The sequence below is a fragment of the Metarhizium brunneum genome, chromosome 1 (genome assembly GCF_013426205.1).
Source record: "Metarhizium brunneum chromosome 1, complete sequence".
Classification (NCBI taxonomy): domain Eukaryota; kingdom Fungi; phylum Ascomycota; class Sordariomycetes; order Hypocreales; family Clavicipitaceae; genus Metarhizium; species Metarhizium brunneum.
The window spans coordinates 5,048,346-5,064,671 of NC_089422.1; the positions used below are offsets into that span (position 1 = coordinate 5,048,346).

General features: G+C 50.4%; 7 protein-coding genes across 7 annotated transcripts; 3 read left to right on the forward strand and 4 right to left on the reverse strand.

Moving 5' to 3' along the window:
* Positions 1-219: 219 nt before the first annotated feature.
* Positions 220-1,992, reverse strand: TPK2 (cAMP-dependent protein kinase type 2; the record flags this gene model as incomplete). The annotated part of the gene is made up of 4 exons (XM_014693526.1): positions 220-247; positions 304-681; positions 749-1,002; positions 1,084-1,992. 4 exons carry the CDS (start codon positions 1,990-1,992, stop codon positions 220-222), a joined length of 1,569 nt encoding a protein of 522 aa, XP_014549012.1.
* A 2,615-nt stretch (positions 1,993-4,607) lies between these two features.
* Positions 4,608-5,787, reverse strand: LMAN2L (VIP36-like protein; the record flags this gene model as incomplete). The annotated part of the gene is made up of 4 exons (XM_014693525.1): positions 4,608-5,370; positions 5,446-5,516; positions 5,609-5,632; positions 5,698-5,787. 4 exons carry the CDS (start codon positions 5,785-5,787, stop codon positions 4,608-4,610), a joined length of 948 nt encoding a protein of 315 aa, XP_014549011.1.
* Positions 5,788-6,337: 550 nt separating this feature from the next.
* Positions 6,338-6,680, forward strand: TIM13 (Mitochondrial import inner membrane translocase subunit; the record flags this gene model as incomplete). The annotated part of the gene is made up of 2 exons (XM_014693524.1): positions 6,338-6,421; positions 6,507-6,680. 2 exons carry the CDS (start codon positions 6,338-6,340, stop codon positions 6,678-6,680), a joined length of 258 nt encoding a protein of 85 aa, XP_014549010.1.
* Positions 6,681-6,985: 305 nt separating this feature from the next.
* On the reverse strand, positions 6,986-8,197 carry NSRP1 (Nuclear speckle splicing regulatory protein 1; the record flags this gene model as incomplete). The annotated part of the gene is made up of 1 exon (XM_014693523.1): positions 6,986-8,197. One exon carries the CDS (start codon positions 8,195-8,197, stop codon positions 6,986-6,988), a length of 1,212 nt encoding a protein of 403 aa, XP_014549009.1.
* Positions 8,198-9,106: 909 nt separating this feature from the next.
* G6M90_00g015170 (uncharacterized protein) lies at positions 9,107-9,937 on the forward strand (the record flags this gene model as incomplete). The annotated part of the gene is made up of 2 exons (XM_014693522.1): positions 9,107-9,229; positions 9,299-9,937. 2 exons carry the CDS (start codon positions 9,107-9,109, stop codon positions 9,935-9,937), a joined length of 762 nt encoding a protein of 253 aa, XP_014549008.1.
* Positions 9,938-10,169: 232 nt separating this feature from the next.
* msp-5 (Pre-mRNA-splicing factor) lies at positions 10,170-14,206 on the reverse strand (the record flags this gene model as incomplete). The annotated part of the gene is made up of 4 exons (XM_014693521.1): positions 10,170-10,196; positions 10,263-11,550; positions 11,742-13,821; positions 13,963-14,206. 4 exons carry the CDS (start codon positions 14,204-14,206, stop codon positions 10,170-10,172), a joined length of 3,639 nt encoding a protein of 1,212 aa, XP_014549007.1.
* Positions 14,207-14,504: 298 nt separating this feature from the next.
* Positions 14,505-16,126, forward strand: G6M90_00g015190 (uncharacterized protein; the record flags this gene model as incomplete). Its single annotated transcript, XM_014693520.1, has 3 exons — positions 14,505-15,315; positions 15,373-16,030; positions 16,099-16,126. 3 exons carry the CDS (start codon positions 14,505-14,507, stop codon positions 16,124-16,126), a joined length of 1,497 nt encoding a protein of 498 aa, XP_014549006.1.
* Positions 16,127-16,326: the final 200 nt, after the last annotated feature.

A 16,326-nucleotide genomic window follows, 5' to 3' on the forward strand; every position in this document is an offset into this window, starting at 1 on the left:
TTCTTTTACTCCCGTGTAACAATATGTTTGTTTGTCCAAGGTTCCAGCCCAACTCCGCAACACTGATAATTAATTGTTCTGGGAGTATATTCAGGCGCACTTTGAAAGCCCAAGGCAGGTTTCCAATATCATATACATGTCGCCATCCAACGCGTCATGTCGTACACAATCAGGGAAAGGGAAGAAAGCCCCATCGTTCTCGCACATAATCTGCCAACTTCAAAAATCGGTAAACATGTGTCCGTATCTACGCACAGAGTTAGCCTCCAATACTTCACAAGCAAATGTGTTCCAAGCACATACTCATCTGACCCTCCAATGCCTCCATACTTCTCAGGGTCCTCGGGATATCTGTCAAACTGGCTTGCGTCGCCCGTACCGGCCTTCACTGGCGGCGTATATGGGGCATCAATGTCCTTGCGGGCCAGTCTATCCCACGTCACCTCCGAGAACCATGGATGGTTCTTGACATCTTGTGAACCGCCATATAAGTTACCCAGTCTCTTGGTGAGGTCGGATGTGATTAACCTCTCCAGCAAATTTTGCGCATCCGTGTTGATGTATGCAGGGTACTTGACCTTACCCTTCAGGATATTTTCGTATATACGCATCGGCGAGCCGCTGTCCCAGAACGGCGTATAGCCACACAGCATTTCGTAGATCAAAATGCCCAATGACCACCTGCGAGAGACATTAGCTGGACAGCTCATATTGCACCACCCAGAAATGTGGCAGCGGTCAAACCTACCAATCCACACTTTTGTTGTAACCCTTGTTAGAGACTACCTCGGGTGCGAGATAATCTGGCGTACCGCACAAAGTCCAAGTCTTGTCTGGAACCCGTTTGGCAAACCCAAAATCCGTGATTTTGAGGTGCCCGTGCCGATCCAGTAGCAAGTTCTCGGGCTTTAGATCTCGATATATAATATTCTTCGAGTGGAGGTATTCGAGGGCAAGAGTCGCTTCGGCAGCATAGAACTTGGCAACAGGGTTGGGAAAACGCTTATGGTCGGTCAGTACACAATAACACATGATGCCGGCGTTTCTGAATTGGTCCACCCCCAACAGTCAATTGGTACTCACACCGGATTTCCTTAGCAGTGAGAATAGCTCTCCGCCCTCAACAAAATCCATTACCATGTACAGATTCTTCCAATCTTGAAAAGTGCCCCAGAGGGTAATCAAGAATGGATGTTTGACATCGCTCAACATCCTCCGTTCATCATTGGTGTGCTCAACCTGCTTCATCTTGACAACTTGAGCCTTCTTGAGCACCTTGATGGCGTAGAATCGTTGGTTATGCTTCGATTGGACCAGATGGACTCGTCCGAAGCTACCAGTCCCGAGCGTCCTCAGTATGTCGAAGTCGCCCAACGAATATTTTCCCTTTGTGACGCGGGTGACGCTTCCCTGGTGCTGGTGGTGGACACGCTGCTCATGCTGCTGCTGTTGATATTGTTGCTGCTGCTGATCCGGCAAGTGTCCAGCTTGTTGCTGTGGTTGCATTGCTGGCTGTGGATAAGCCTGTTGCTGCTGTTGTTGCATGTGGCCGGGATCGGTTCCGGGACTTGCACTGGGAGGATGGCTGATCTGGGCGCCGAGGGCAGCAGGGTTGAAGGAAGAGTAGTTGTTTGTAGAGGCACCATTCTGGGGTTGGTGGATGAGGTTATTGATGCTAGGAAGGCTCTGGGAATCGGCTTGGTTCGTTTGCATGGGCAATGGAGTGACGAAGGTGCCGCCTTGGGCGTTTGCGGGATTCATCTGTTGTTGCTGGGAAGCAGGCGCAGCAGTGGCAGCTGAGCCTTGAGATGGAGCTGGAGCAGTTCCAGGAGCCGTCTTTGCTTGCGAGCCAGAGGTTCGCTGCTGCAGTGTAGAAGAATCGAACGGCTTCGACGGAGATGTAGCAGCAACTGGGCTGGTGGGGGTGGAGGTAGAGGGGTCGGGGTTGCTATCCCGCGTCCTCTTTTTCTTGAGAAAGCCGAGAGAAGGCATAGGGCAGGTGGTAGTACCGTGGTACTGCTGCTGCTGCTGCTGCTTCACACGTGGCGACGCCGATGACAGGCGATAGAGTCTCTTTGGTCGGGCGGAGAGGTGACAGGTGACAGCGGCAAGCGACTGGCAAGCGACAGGGTGGAAGTCGGCTACGCAGGAGCAACAAGGGAAATCGCGCCGCAAGGTGGATGTTTGGGTCCGTCGCAGGAGCAAGTAAGTTAAGTGGCCGGGTCTTTGAACGTCTGGACGTGAGAATTGGTCGATGGTTGGATGGAAGATGCGGAGCAGCGGCGGTGGGGGAAGCAACTCGATGGACCAGAACCATGGACTTGCTTGCAATTACAGTTTCTTCAAAAGTATTGCTCGTCGTCCAAGGCCAGCACAGAGTTCAGGAAGCACCGCCCAGGCCAGGTCTCTCAATTGCGCAAGCGAGCGGGCAGCGGGTTGTTGGCTGTGGAGGGTGGGAATGGAATTGGATCGGATGCGGATGCAGATGCGGAACGATCAAGGACAGCCGGCTGGGAGGAGGAGCTTCCATGTCGACTTGAATTGAGGAGAAGCCACACGCACGCAGAAGCAGCCAACCAGCTCCAGGGCCCTCCATGTCAGCTCAGCTCCATGTCGGCATGAACCCACGCTTGCAGATGGTTCTTTGCCCCTCATTTGGCGCCGCTGGTACGGACTAGTAGCACTTGAGTGGTAACATTGAATTAGTCCTCGTCGCCTGGCATGCAACATCGATGCTGGCCTTCAATCTTCGGTTTGACCAGCAACACCAGCTGTGCCCCAGGTCCATCAACTAACAAGTTTCTAGCCATAAATAGATCCAGGAACAGCATTTTCGAGCTGCAAGCGAAACAAAGAGACGCACTGGCCAATTGTCACGTTGATGATTGTGCTTTCTTTAGTACGACGCCGGGCACGCATACGCCGCAACAAGGGGGCAACAACCGACGTCAGGGAGGCTCAGAGAAGCCACTCCCAGAAGCCACTCACAGCTTGCTCGAGACGCCGAACAATGCAAAACTGACACGGACCACGAGTTTGCATAAATAGTGTTGCAGCCTAGTAATTGCCAGACCAAGAGCTACACTGGGAGGCAAAAAGCACTCGAGTACATCAGGTCCTCTGAGAGCAAATCAATCTACAGGTTCCTTTCTCCTTCGGAAAGTTCTACTTTTCTAATTGCCAATTTCTTTACGACGCTTGAATGGAGCAATGCATCATACATCCGTCTTGTCAATCTCCTCGAGACCTATTTCGAGGTGGTAGTACCACTACTTTCGCCTCAAAGTCGCAACCAGTGGATCCTGGTTGTTGGTCAAGGGCAAAAACTGTCCTGGTCACCAGCGTCTCCGCGATGAAGAGCTGTGCGCGATGAGCAACTGATTGAACTGCATGACAAAGGACCCTGTTAAGTCGGGATGAAAAAAAATATGACCTGGCAGTTCTGCAGATGGGCACGGGCCGACTGACACCAAATCGATTTCGATCGCTCTTCGTTGGCCTACTGGGGAGGGATGAGAAGAAGACAGGAATGGCGGCAGCAGGAAAGGCTTACCAGCCATTCCTCAAAAGGCTACTCTGTAACTACAGCTTAGCTCAGTTACCTTGGCATGTCCTCCTCATACCGCCGACTTGGCGACGCAAGTCAGTCACTTAGGGCAAAATATTATGGATGCGGCAGTCAAATCATTCGGCTTTCGGCTTGGATAATGGGCAATGCACTCAACTACCAGCCCTGCGCACAGGAAACCCCTTGAACGACTTGTCAATGACCATAGCAACTTTTTTTTTTTTCATGTGAAATACGAATTGAGCTGTATTCGGTCTCTTCTCACTCGTAGGACGATATGATGGTTGACAGCTCGCCCTTGCCTTGGTACGTACCTTCCTGAGCAGCGGGACGAGGTGGCCCGCTTTCCTACTACAACCGGCGATCTTTGACGACAATATCAAGTGGCAGATGGAAGACCATGGCAAGATACCCTGCAACATCACGTACCCCAGATACGATGGGATCGTCCCTTAAAATTTTACATCTGATTACTAAATTATCCAACCAATGAGCGCAACCAATCCGTGATGTGCAACCTCAGGGAGCCTGATTTGTATCCACGCCGCATTTCACACCAAGCCAGCTGGCAAGCTTCAAGCTTCCCACCGCGTCCGCATTAGGGCAGCGCCATGAACCTACTTCACACAGCCAACCCAGACCGAGCACTTGTTTCAACAGCTATATCTAACTCGACAGTTAAGACGAAAATTAACTACAGTAGTCACGTCCGAGAACACAAAAGGCAAAGTGGACAATGGAACTGCTCTTCAAACTCCAGCCCGTAGGTCCTACCAATCGCTCTTACACAACTATTTAACAAAAAAGCCTTCATCGGCTCTTTCTCAGATGAAGCAGCAACTAACCACAAAGGAAATTAAATTGCCAGCCCATGCAAGTGATATTATATTCTCTCTTTTTTTTGATAGCCCGTCTCAAACTTCATCATGTCCATAAAAATAAAGGAACACCCTTTCCCGTCCAGAGCTCATCCACCCAAGTTTTCTGCGCCCACCAGTCATCTGGAAAAGGAGACCCGACACGACATTGCCCAAATGCTTTAGAATCGGTGGCTCTTGCTCTTGGCTCGGTAAGCCGTGTAGCCCACATACATACCGCCAACAGCAACGAAGAATAGGATGATCTTGGTGAAGAACCAGGTCCAGCTACTGCCTTCCTTGACAACATTACTTTGGATGGGTCGGCCCTTGTTCGCTCCCGCTCGGTCAGTCGTGCTGCCAGGGCTGTTGTACAGATTCTTGGTGGAGACGGAGATGATGTCGTGGTTATCGCTGAGCTCGCCGGTTTCCGCGCTGAATCCGAGGTAGGCGATGTTGGGGATCTGAGGAGGGTTGTCCACCTCGAAGCAGGACGTCCACTCGTCTTCCTCCCTGTACTGGAGGTCAAGCTTGAGCTGCTTGTCCTGGATGTAAGTGAGACGCATCTTGGTAGGCACGCTGGCATGTCGGATGCCGCGAGCTGAGCAGCCGGCCAGCTCGGTCTCCTTGCCGTCGTCGTTCTTGTTGTAGGAGCGCTGGCCGTCGCCATACATGGCCATGACGTAGGGGAACACAACGCCGGGCCGGTTATTCTTGTAGGTGTCGACAAAGATTCCCAGGCCCTCAAATCGATCAACCGATCCGAAGACAGGGCCCATCTGGCCGCGCTGCTTGGTGATCCACATAGCAAAGCCATCGCCATAGAGTTGGTGCTTCCCCGAGATTTTGAATTCAACTTCGACCTCCCAATTCGTGGCGGTTAGAGGCACACGGGAGAACAGCCAGCCGGATTGCGAGGGAAGATCTGAGGTCAAGCGAATATAACTATTCATGCCGTTTAGTTTCGGTTCTTTTTTTGCCACCTTCTACAAATTCTTCCGCCAAATTGAGGCAACATACGAATCGGTTCGGACAATGGTATCTCCTCCAAAATCGAACCAGCGGCTCTGCATATCCGAGTCGAGGTAGGGCTGTGAACAAATCCTCTTCGTCAGTTTCGCTCTTCACATATTGGACATGTGGGCTATTCCCCCTCCAGATTCCCCTGGTATCGTCAACTGACCTGCTGGATGCTATGTGTTCGTAGCTGCGAAGTCCCAATCGCGTCAGTCCTAATTTTCGATTGGCACAAAAATTATTTTCTATACACACCGAAATGCTCTTCAGGTCAGACGCGTGGTCTGCCTGCGCAGTCCCTACAATGGCCGCCAGGAGGGCAGCTGGGACTGATGACAACCGCATGGTGTGGCGTGCCTCAAAGCGAGAGACGACTCGTCAATCAAAGACCACAAAAGAATTAAAAACACGAGAATCAAAATAAAGGATCGCACAGCCGTCGAGGAATCGTCCAACTCAAGGCGTAGGGTATCTGGTCTCCCTCGACCGGTTTGCTTGGGAGGCTATGTGGTGAGAGTTGGCCAATATTGGGATCCAGAGCTGGCACACAGCTGTCCTCTTCCAAACGGGCCAAAAAGACAACCTGGGGTTCGGCCCAGCCTTAACGTGTGACGATTATGACAGCCTTGGCCCCTGCTCAACTGCGCCACAGCTATCCGCCGAGATGGCCGCGGAGTACTCCGTAGGGAGTACGGCTAGAGTGGTCTATAAAGTAGTGTGGCTGAGGGGTCACTGAATTAGCCACTCGTTCTAGCTTTTCAGATCTTTTGAGCCAGCTGGGTTGCGACAAGGTGCTCTAAGCTCTCCTCGAGATAGTCACCATTCACACACCCGCATTGCATCGCACCGCATCGCTATATCTGACACGGCACACAGCACAGGCCTGATACCAAGAATGGATTCCAGCACAGTAAAGCAGTCTGTTATGAAGCAGGTCCTCGCTGAGGCGAACCTGGCCAATGCCCGAGTCCTTATTGAGGTATGCAGAAGAGTGTAGCAGCACGAGACACTTGCCCTTGTTTCTCGTCTGCTAGCATGCATTGGCTAACTTGACTTGTCTCTAGAAACTCCAAGAGAACTGCTTCGAGAAGTGCATCCCCAAACCAGGCAGCTCGCTGTCCAGCGGCGAGCAAACCTGCATGACAACGTGCATGGAGAAGTACATGGCTGCGTGGAACCAAGTCAACGCCGCATACATCAACAGAATACGCCAGGAGCAAAACAACCCCAGCCAATAAGCGTACCACTCAATTCATCGGTCGAGACGAGTATCAGCGATTACGGAAAACTGTATATTATGCCATCGTTTCTATGGAATGGGAGGTACTCGCTGGGTCAACCATCTAGCCCAACATATATCCGGAAGGAACGTTTTTTTTGTATAATCAAAAGTGAATGGACACATGGGGGACAAGGTATAAACAATAGAACAAAGTAGTCTCTGCAGAGACTAAATACACGATTCTCACCGCCATTGTGCAACAGTCACCATGGCCAGAGAAATGGCTCTCATGATTATATTATATTGCTGGGTATCTCACGTCTATCCCTCTGATGCCTGCTTTTTAGCTTCCTCAGCCGCCCGCTTTCTAGCAAGATATCTCTCCTTTGCACTTGAAATCTCGCTTTGCGTCTTTTGGCTCTTTGCCGCGCGTTCGATTTCTTCGCGCTGCGATTCTTCAGCTTCCCTCGATCGCTTGAGAGACTGCTCCAGCTGCTCTTCCATCATGCGAGTCTGGCGCTCCCTCATGGCTTGTTTCCTTCCCAACTGAGCGCCATTTGTAGGTCTTCTTTCCTGCTCTTTGGGCCGTTCAGCTTCTCTCCGAGCCTCCTCCTTCTTCTTGGCGCCCACGTTTAAGCCCCCCCGCAGGAGTTGGCGCTTGTCGACGACTTGGCCGTCCTCGTTGACGGCGACAGATGCGCCCTTTTCGTTGAGCTCGCGGGCTAAATCGGCCTCGGCCTTCTCCCTATCGGCCTCCTCTTCATCGCCTTGATCCGTCGCAGGTCCATCCTTGGCCTTTTCTGCTGCCGCCTTGACAAGTTCTGTGTGTCTCGCCTCGTCTTTATCAAGAAGCTTCCTGTAAAAAGCCGACATGCCGCCGCCTTCATTTTTCTTGGCCTCTTCTTCCTCTCTGCGCTTCTCTTCTTCCTCTAACCTCTTATTCTCCTCCTGTTGCTTCCTATATGCTTCCGTCACAAATTTTTCCTTGTCGGCGTACTCGTCTCCCTCGGCTTCCCGCTCTCTAGCAATCTTCTTCTCTTCCGCAATCAACGCATCCCGTTTCCGGACTTCAGCAGCTTGAAGAAGACTCTTCATATACTTTGGTTTTCGCTCCACGTCCTGCTTCGCATCGTCCTTCTTTGGTTTTAATGAATCGTACACGGAATCGTATTCGTAGATGCTTGAGTCGAGTTCTGTTGCTGCTTCCGCGTTCCTTCGCGAAGATAGAGTGCCTGAAAGGTCGCCAAACATGGCACTCGGCTCATTTTTTGATTTTAGCTTTGGAGGCTGTGTCAATGCGCCAGGCTTTTGCTTTGAACTCTTGCGCGTGTCTGATTTTGGTGCTTTCGTTGTAAAGTCGTCTAGAACGCCATCAATCCGTTCAAATTTGGTAGCGCTACTATGTTCTTCATTATCGGAACCATCGTCGCCTCCGAACGCGGACTTCTTGCCAAACGGTGTCGGTTTTGGTTTTGGTTTTGCTGCGCCTGACTTCTTGGATAGACTGAGCCCAAAGGCTAGCGGCTTGCTCATAATGAGGGTTCTCGCTGTTCTGGAGGTTTTAATCCTCTCTTTGGGGTTGAAGATTGCCGATGTGAAGGGTTCTGGAAGATATGGGCGATGTAGTACTCTGTAGTACACATGCCGATGATGTAAAGTGGGCATTGCTCAGCCTAGGAGCAGGAGGCACTATCGCCACCGCCTTCTATATAAGGTCGAAGTCCAGGGTTAGGGTAATATGGCCTGCGAACTCGAGTCTTTCCCTCCAGTACCCGGCCTAATTAGATACAACGAACTGGCAGTCTATCAAAACGTATTTGCCTATTGATAAATATATATACATGGTGTATTCTTATTTTCGTTCGGGCCGTTCCGCGAAAAGGCCGATGGGAAGTTGCCCATGTTCAGTAAGTGACACCGTCACCCGTTGCACGCACTAATTACAGAATATTCTACTATACAATCTTTAATTAGGATCCCCGCAAGAATAAACAAATACATAGATAGTCCTAATGAGGCGTAGCGTTTCTCGCTTATAGTTGTTTTTACATCACTGTTCTGAGAACTAGTCTCCCTCAAAAGCTGTTGGTTAAGTGCTGTCAAACAGCAACTCGCTAGGGTGGCAATTTCGTAGACTCGGCAAAAATACAGCAGCGAATGTATCCTGATCATTTCCACCTGATTTTCATCGTTTACCAGACTCAAGCCCAAAAGGACCCCTTTTCAAATGATGTCTTGGTATACGAACGGAGTTGAGCGCACATGAATGTAGCACCCAAATCCGAGCGACCATCTCCGCCAACATATCAGCCTTGGAAATGGATGGCCAAATCATGACGTGATTGGGTCACAAGGCCTTCCAAGTTCCAACTGCGTCGACAACCGACCAGCCCGTCATCGCAAACTCACACGACAACCATGATTCCTTCGCTCCCAGCCATCATGGAGTCTTGCGCAACCTGCGCAACAATCCTCCGGTTACCGGGTGCGCCGACGTCAGCAAAGATACCCGACGATCGGATAGTATCGTGCTGTGGAAGAGTGATATGCGGCAGCTGTATTCAGGTCAGACATGTATTGATACTTTCGCCACAGCCGTGCACCTGCTTCACGCACTGACTTGCACACTTGTAGAAGAACCCGAGGTTCTCTCAATACTGCCCGTACTGCCAGATATCCAGTACACCTTCTCCTCTGCCCCAAGGACTCAAGGATCCACCGTCTTATGCGCTGGTCTCGCAGTCACGAACCATGGATAGCGGACCACCACCCTATACACTCGTGGACGCGAAACCTCAGCCTACAAGGAATGAGGGCGCAAGTGCGGGAGTGGACGAGAAGAGCACCGCCGATGATACTCTCCATTTTCTGAACCACAACCACGACAGCATCACATCGCTGTCGTTTCGATATGGCGTTCCTGCAGCCGCACTGCGGCGGGCAAACAACATCACGAGTGATTATCTTCTACAAGGCAGAAAAACAATATTAATCCCAGGGGACTACTACAAAGGCGGCGTTAGTCTCTCGCCCACGCCAATCGATGGAGAAGATGAAGAGTTGAGAAAGAGCAAGATACGGCGATTTATGACGTCCTGCAAAGTCTCTGATTACAACATTGCCCAGCTCTATCTTGACAAGTCAGGCTATGATTTTGGCGCTTCAGTACAAGCGTACTTTGATGACGAGGCATGGGAAAGGGAGCAGGCGAGCAATGGGGCCAACAAAGCGATAACGAGGACGAAGAACCTCGGCTTCTTCTGGCGAAGATAACCTGGTGTATCCTCGAGCTTCTCCTTCTGTACAAACAGAAACTGGGTATTAAATTCATCTTTCATTCATCGTGCCGAAAGGCGCCGTTCACCATTCCCGAGTCTGTCTATGAGACTTTTAACAATGTACTCTAACGCCTCTGCCGCCCCATCTCCCAGCTAAATAGCATGTTATAGGATATATAGTACAATACATCAATTGGTATCTTTCCAATAGAAAGTGTTCGTATATATTAGAAAGCAGACCTAGTGCGGATATCCTGGAATGATTGTCAGTTTACATCTTGAACATAAGTGGGCGGCGAGAGCAACTTGGGTTTACTTACCGAGATTTTCCTTTCAATCTCTCGGACCGAACGGTCCAATTCGCCGGCAATCATTTGCTTCTTATCGTTGGGAAGCAAAGTATATCGCTCACAGAGATCTCCATCAATTATGCCCTTCACAGGCGCATAGTATGATCGGTACATAAGATGATCTCTTCCAGCTAATGGAGGATCCTCAGTCCGGAGATGTGATTCAAGACTCTGGAAAAAGTCTGCGTCTTCTCGACTTATTAGCGGAATGAAGACACCAATAGTGCCCATAAGGCCGCTCCATAATAGCACATCCTGTCCGCCAACCACCAGACTGGTCTTTGCCATGCTAGTAGGTATATCCTGAGTGTAAAAGTGGCACATCAAATCAAGACGCTGTGAGGTTCCATGGAGGTAGTCCCTAGCATTCATTAAATGGAGACCAGATTGTTCTTCATCAGCCTCTTCACTTGCTTTTGGTGGACAACGAACGATGAACATGTTTCCGAATTTGTCTCCGCCGGCCACTGACTCGTAGTCCACCATTGTTGTGCACGTGGTCCACCTGGCAATGGTATCGTCTGCGAAAGGTATGAGCTTGTTCGTAGTAGGCTTATATGTGACGTATGTGACACCTTGTTGGATATCACCAACGATAATGCGGCTGCCTTGAGTGTTTAGGGATACGATTTGCTGAGGTGCTACCTCCGCTTGTGCTTTCCGCAGCATTTGCCGCATACCAAGATCGTATACTCGCAAAGTTTTTCCGACACCAGCCAGGAGTTTCCCTTGGAACGGGATCAACGCCAAAGCGGGTTCTTCGATCTTCGTTTTGTGAATAAACTCAAGCTCTCTCCCTTCTTCCTGGAAACGATACACGTAAATGTATGCTTCTGAAAAGCTCCGTGGATTTACCACGACATCTTTACCAGTGCCAACAATGAGAAAACTTTCATTATCTTGACTAGCAAAGGGAACAATAGCAGCGCTTACGGCTGCCTCGTTATTTTCTAAATCAACCGTCTGCACAACTTGCGGCTCTTCGGAGACAGGGTCGATCACGTTGATGCATGATGCCCATCGACGATTGCCTTTAGGATACCCAAAGTCCTCGGGTGGCAAAACTGTTGCATCGCCATTTACGACGGCCGGATCAGCCATAAGCTGCGCCCGAAGATCAGGCGGAAGTGTATTATTATCACTCTCAATAGTGTAAAACAGAGGCTGCTCTGGATGTTTGATGAGTTTTTTAGGAGTGTAGGTCAGAGAAACAGCCTTCTGAGTCAAAGTATCACCTAACCGGTCAATAGAGAAGATCCTAAGTGCCGTTAGCATCCAAATTCATAGAACAACAAAATGGTGTGTGGGCTGGTAACAGGAGCGCCATTTCAGTAGGAACAATTGGAAAAAAATGCGTATTATAGGCCTCATAGCTTAAAGCATAGGATCCCAAAGTTTCATCATATTGGCTTAGCAGGTAAGGGGGGCAACAGAGATGGCGTATCTTACCTCAGTGACTGGCCTTGAATGCCGACGATACCTTCCTCGCACTGCTCGCTGCTAAAGTTCCAGCCCCATTCGAGATCTACGTAGTTGAGCGGGGTGACGACGAACCCCTTGGTAATTGGATCGGAGTATCCAAGCCAAGGCCGGGAGCTGAGACCCAAAACACAAGTAGTTCCCTGTACGGTAACTTGGAAAAGCCGGACTTGTTTTGGCCCCAAGAACTTTTGTCTTGTGTCAGTTAGTTCACCGGTGACCTCGTCGAGAACTGTTCGTAGATAAACACCAGAATGCAAGCCGATATGAAGATAAAGTGTAGATCCTCCTGATGACGAGTCATCCATCGCAATAATAGCTAACGATGACGGCGCAGCTGTTAATGCTTGGACTGACTTGCTCTCGAGTGTCGACTCAGGGTCAAGACTGAGTACACGAACTGTACAATCATCACAGCCCACGGCCAGGAATGAGCTGCGAACTCTACCTTCAGGTACTTCGCCCAGGCTCAGACAGGTAACAGTGCCAAACATCTCCTTCTTCTCATCATACTCTGCAAGAGAGCCATCAGAATCCATCTCAAAATACACTATTTCACCCGAACTTAAGGCAATGGCCACTTGGTGGGCATTTGTAGAAGCTGCCACAATAGACCGATGTTGCGGGGCATCCCACTCGTTCACCTTGCCATTGCGAATATGTCGAATGCCCTTTGGATGAACCTGAATAAGGCCATCATCCCCTAATAATTGTGCGGCTAGCGTGGGAACGCTCGTCGAGAAACCAGAATCGCTGACTTCCTCTACTGTCTCGCCGATACTAAGCACCAGGGTTCCATTTGTAAATGATAAGACGATGTAAGCATCGTACCGTTCACCTCGGTTTAGTTTGAGGGTCCACACTGCAGAGGGTATGCCAGGTAATTCCGAGGCCACGATTTCATTGACTTCCAGGCCATGTCTGAGCATTCGAAACGTGCTTCGTGCTCCATTTCCACAGACAGTGTAGATTTGGGGTGCGTCTTCCCCTGTCAAGTTCGCAACTTGACAGTCAAGTAACGGATTCATTGATGGAATACTCTCGACCAAGGCCAGGTTTTCAGCAGGTCGAGGATGGAAATAGACCGGATCGTACGATGCTTGCGGGTCAACTGGGAAGTCATCGCTGCTGAACTCAAGCTCCGTATCATCGTCGCCGAGTTTCTCAAACTGATAGAAAGAAAAGTTGCCAAACTGACTGGCAATATAGAGAAACCCACTCTTTAGAATGCAGAGACTTGTGGCGACTGGTACGGTATCAAAGTACTTGATCTTAAGTCTTTTCACTTCACCAGTCGCGCTCCCTTCTTCATCCTCAACCATGTCGATAGTCACTTTAAACAGATCGCCATCCTCAGTTTGCAATAGGAAGAAAAACGCGCCGGCACTGCCCTTTAACTTGTGCATCACACCAGAGACGATTGTGCGTTTTCGTGACGGGTCCTCGGTGGCTCCCTTTCTTCGCGGTATCGGCACACGGAACGCGTCCTGGTTTGAGTGCCTATATGTAATGCTCTCCTCGCCACAGACTAGTACTCCGCTGGGGCCGTCGTTACCACCGGGAACCTGAAAAAGAAGGGAGGCAGTAGGATCGACAGGTTCCGACCATTTTCTCACAACGTGATTGAGACCAAGATCTAGCTCGTAGTAAACAAGCTGCGTTTCGACTTCCTCCAGCGCCTGGCCACTGGAGTCTTGATCGACCTCAGAGTAGTCCATTTCGAGGGCTGCAAAAACAGGATTGGCATATCCAACATCCAAGGCAACCATGGAAATAACCAACACACCAGGTTTGTGAGCTTCCAAAGGCGAGGAGATTGTTAGCTCTGCCTGTGAACTTCGGTTCAGAACATATACTAGCTTGTTCTTCTCGGTGGAAGCAATGAGACAAGCTCGACCCTTAGGGTCGCACGCAAGATATTCTCCTGGAATCACTCGCCTGACACCAGATTTGCCATAAGTCTCGAGGTGCAGTCTACTGAACCGATTTTGGGCTGGCAAGTACTCGACGACCGTGATTCTGCCAGAATCCGAGGCAATGATCAAATAATCTATTGAAATTGGAATTTAGCGGCTCGCTATTTTAAAGAGGAGGAACTTCTCGAAGGGCGAATGCCAATTGGGTAGCAAGGCTGGTAATCCCGCATGCAATTTGGCAGACAAACCAAGCGGTGACAGGTTTCAAGACATACCTTTGTTACTGCCCGCCAGGCGGAAAGAGGCCAGAGACCGAATTATCCCAAAGACGTTATGGGATAGAACGGTCGTGACCTTGCCTAGGGAAGGATCGGGACGCAATAGAGTCAGCTGTGAGCCAGCACCAGTGATGATGAGCTGCTCTTTGGTGCCTGCGAACTGACCCAGGACCGCCTGAACGACATTATTCGGCGGCTGGACCGTCAGCGAGTACAGGAACATGTTCGAAGTAGTCGCCATGGTCCTATCTGGGCGCAGTCCAGCCTGCGCGGCTCCAAGAGGCTTGAATTGCCGAGTTGAAGCGCAGGTTCGCGTAGAGGTGCTCTGGCTGAAGCTTGGAAATCGTTGCGAGTGGGACGGGCTACAAAACTTTGGTTTTGGTGACCCGGGTGGGTGGAGGAACTATTAATGCGGCGCAATTGGGTGGATCGACAGCTCAAGTGCTTTCAAATTATCTGCCCACCTCTGTCTGGTAAGCTCACCCAAAGTGCTTCACCCACCAGTTCCAGCCATTTGACGCCTGCGAACTGGTGATATAATGGAGCCGATATTCCGCAGAGCGGCTTCGAGCCTTTGCGGTCGCTGTACTGCGTCGCTTCGCAGACAGAATGTTATAGGGCGAGTTGGGCAGCTGGCGATACGGCCGGTTGGAGCCATTGCATCGATGAGTACGAAGCCGACCACGCCGAGCAATTCCGCTTCCAGGACCTTCACAACAACCGCGGAATCAAAGTCAGAGGCAGCAGCTCCGGAGAAGGATACTCCCACTCCGAGTCTGAGGCTTAGCCAAGATGATCTTTTTCATCCCTTTTCGTCATCTCCGGTCCCTGAGTTCCGCCACCGTGCAGCTTTCATGAGACAACATGCGCAATGCCCTCACCCTGACCATAAACCGACGAAGCTTCCGACCGTGGCACCAAAGCCTGATAACTCCGGGGAACCGACTGGGACCATGTCTCCTGCCCATGTTGACTTTGAGTGTCCCGACTGTGGATTCCCCGTCTATTGCAGCAAGGAGCATTGGATGGACCACTATGAGGAGCACCTGAAGATTTGTGATACTCTGCGGCAGATCAACGAGGATGACCACGATTTGCGGTCGGGCCGTGTATTCTTTGAGGGCAACCTTCCTGACCTACAAATGGATGAGGCCGCGGTGAACATGACGAATTGGGATACCTTTATGTACACCAGGGAGTTCGAGGCTGTCAACTCAGACCGCTCCATGAGGCAAATCACGCGCCTCCTCACGTATCCTGTCACCATTGGCAGCGTTCTGCATGAATTGAGTCCATACAGCCTCAAAAAGGGAGAACGACTGACGCCAGAAGGCTTGAAGAGCTTTAGTGGTGAGTACTTGCTACACAGTTAAAACGCTGTTGTGAATCTAATCTAACACAATGAAGCATTGAGATATAACTTACACCCCCCAAGAACTGGCAGAGGTGCAGGGGTGAACCAACTTCGGCCTGAGCCGCCGCCGGTTAGGGTATTCGTCCTTGGTGCGCGGGCAGAATCATCGTTGCCTCGGGCAGCTTGGACACAATTAGCTCATCTTTTTCCCGATTCAAGGCTCCATTTGGTGTTTATTGGACCAGAAAGCATGGCTAACCGAGACGACGAATTCCCCTTGCCTGAACGAACCCCTTCGAATCCTTTTGGTGCCATTGTCGAAGATCGTGTATGGTATAAGATGAAAATAAGCACAATTGTCGACTACTATCACACAATTCACAAGACTGGTCACTTTGCGCCCTACGATCCGTATTTTGATTGTTTTGTGCTATTCCATCCTGGCCTCGGCCATCCGGCAAGTAGCCACGAGTGGGAGGAGACATTGCCGCTTCTTTTGGAGACCAAAGTGCCCATCATCGCGACGGGGTACACGCAGTTTGATCTGGAACGCGATGTTGAGTGGGTACACAAAAAATCAAAAGGAGAGTTTGACATTCTGCTTGAACCAGGTGAAAATACCTTCCGGAGCTTGAGATGGGATCTGAACGACATGGATCCGCAGGATATCAGTTGCGGCAACTGGGGAGTATGGGCTTTCCGAGGCAAGAGGTATGCATACCAGATTTTCACAACTAGCATTGTCTCCTTTGAACCAGGCTTGACTAACAGCACAACAGATATGAGGCGACCACGAAGGATATATAGGCATTGCCCGATGGGGATCTAGAAGGTGGGGGGCAAGCACGGGCAGGGAGCATAGCCTTTGTATTTATATTGTAAACTGCATTGTACAACGACATGACGTCGCAAGGGAATAGACCACTTCAGCTTCTCAGAACTGCCGTACACGAGTGGGGTGAATTGTCAGGAAGCACGCCGATGTTGGCCAAACCGCAACCATGCTA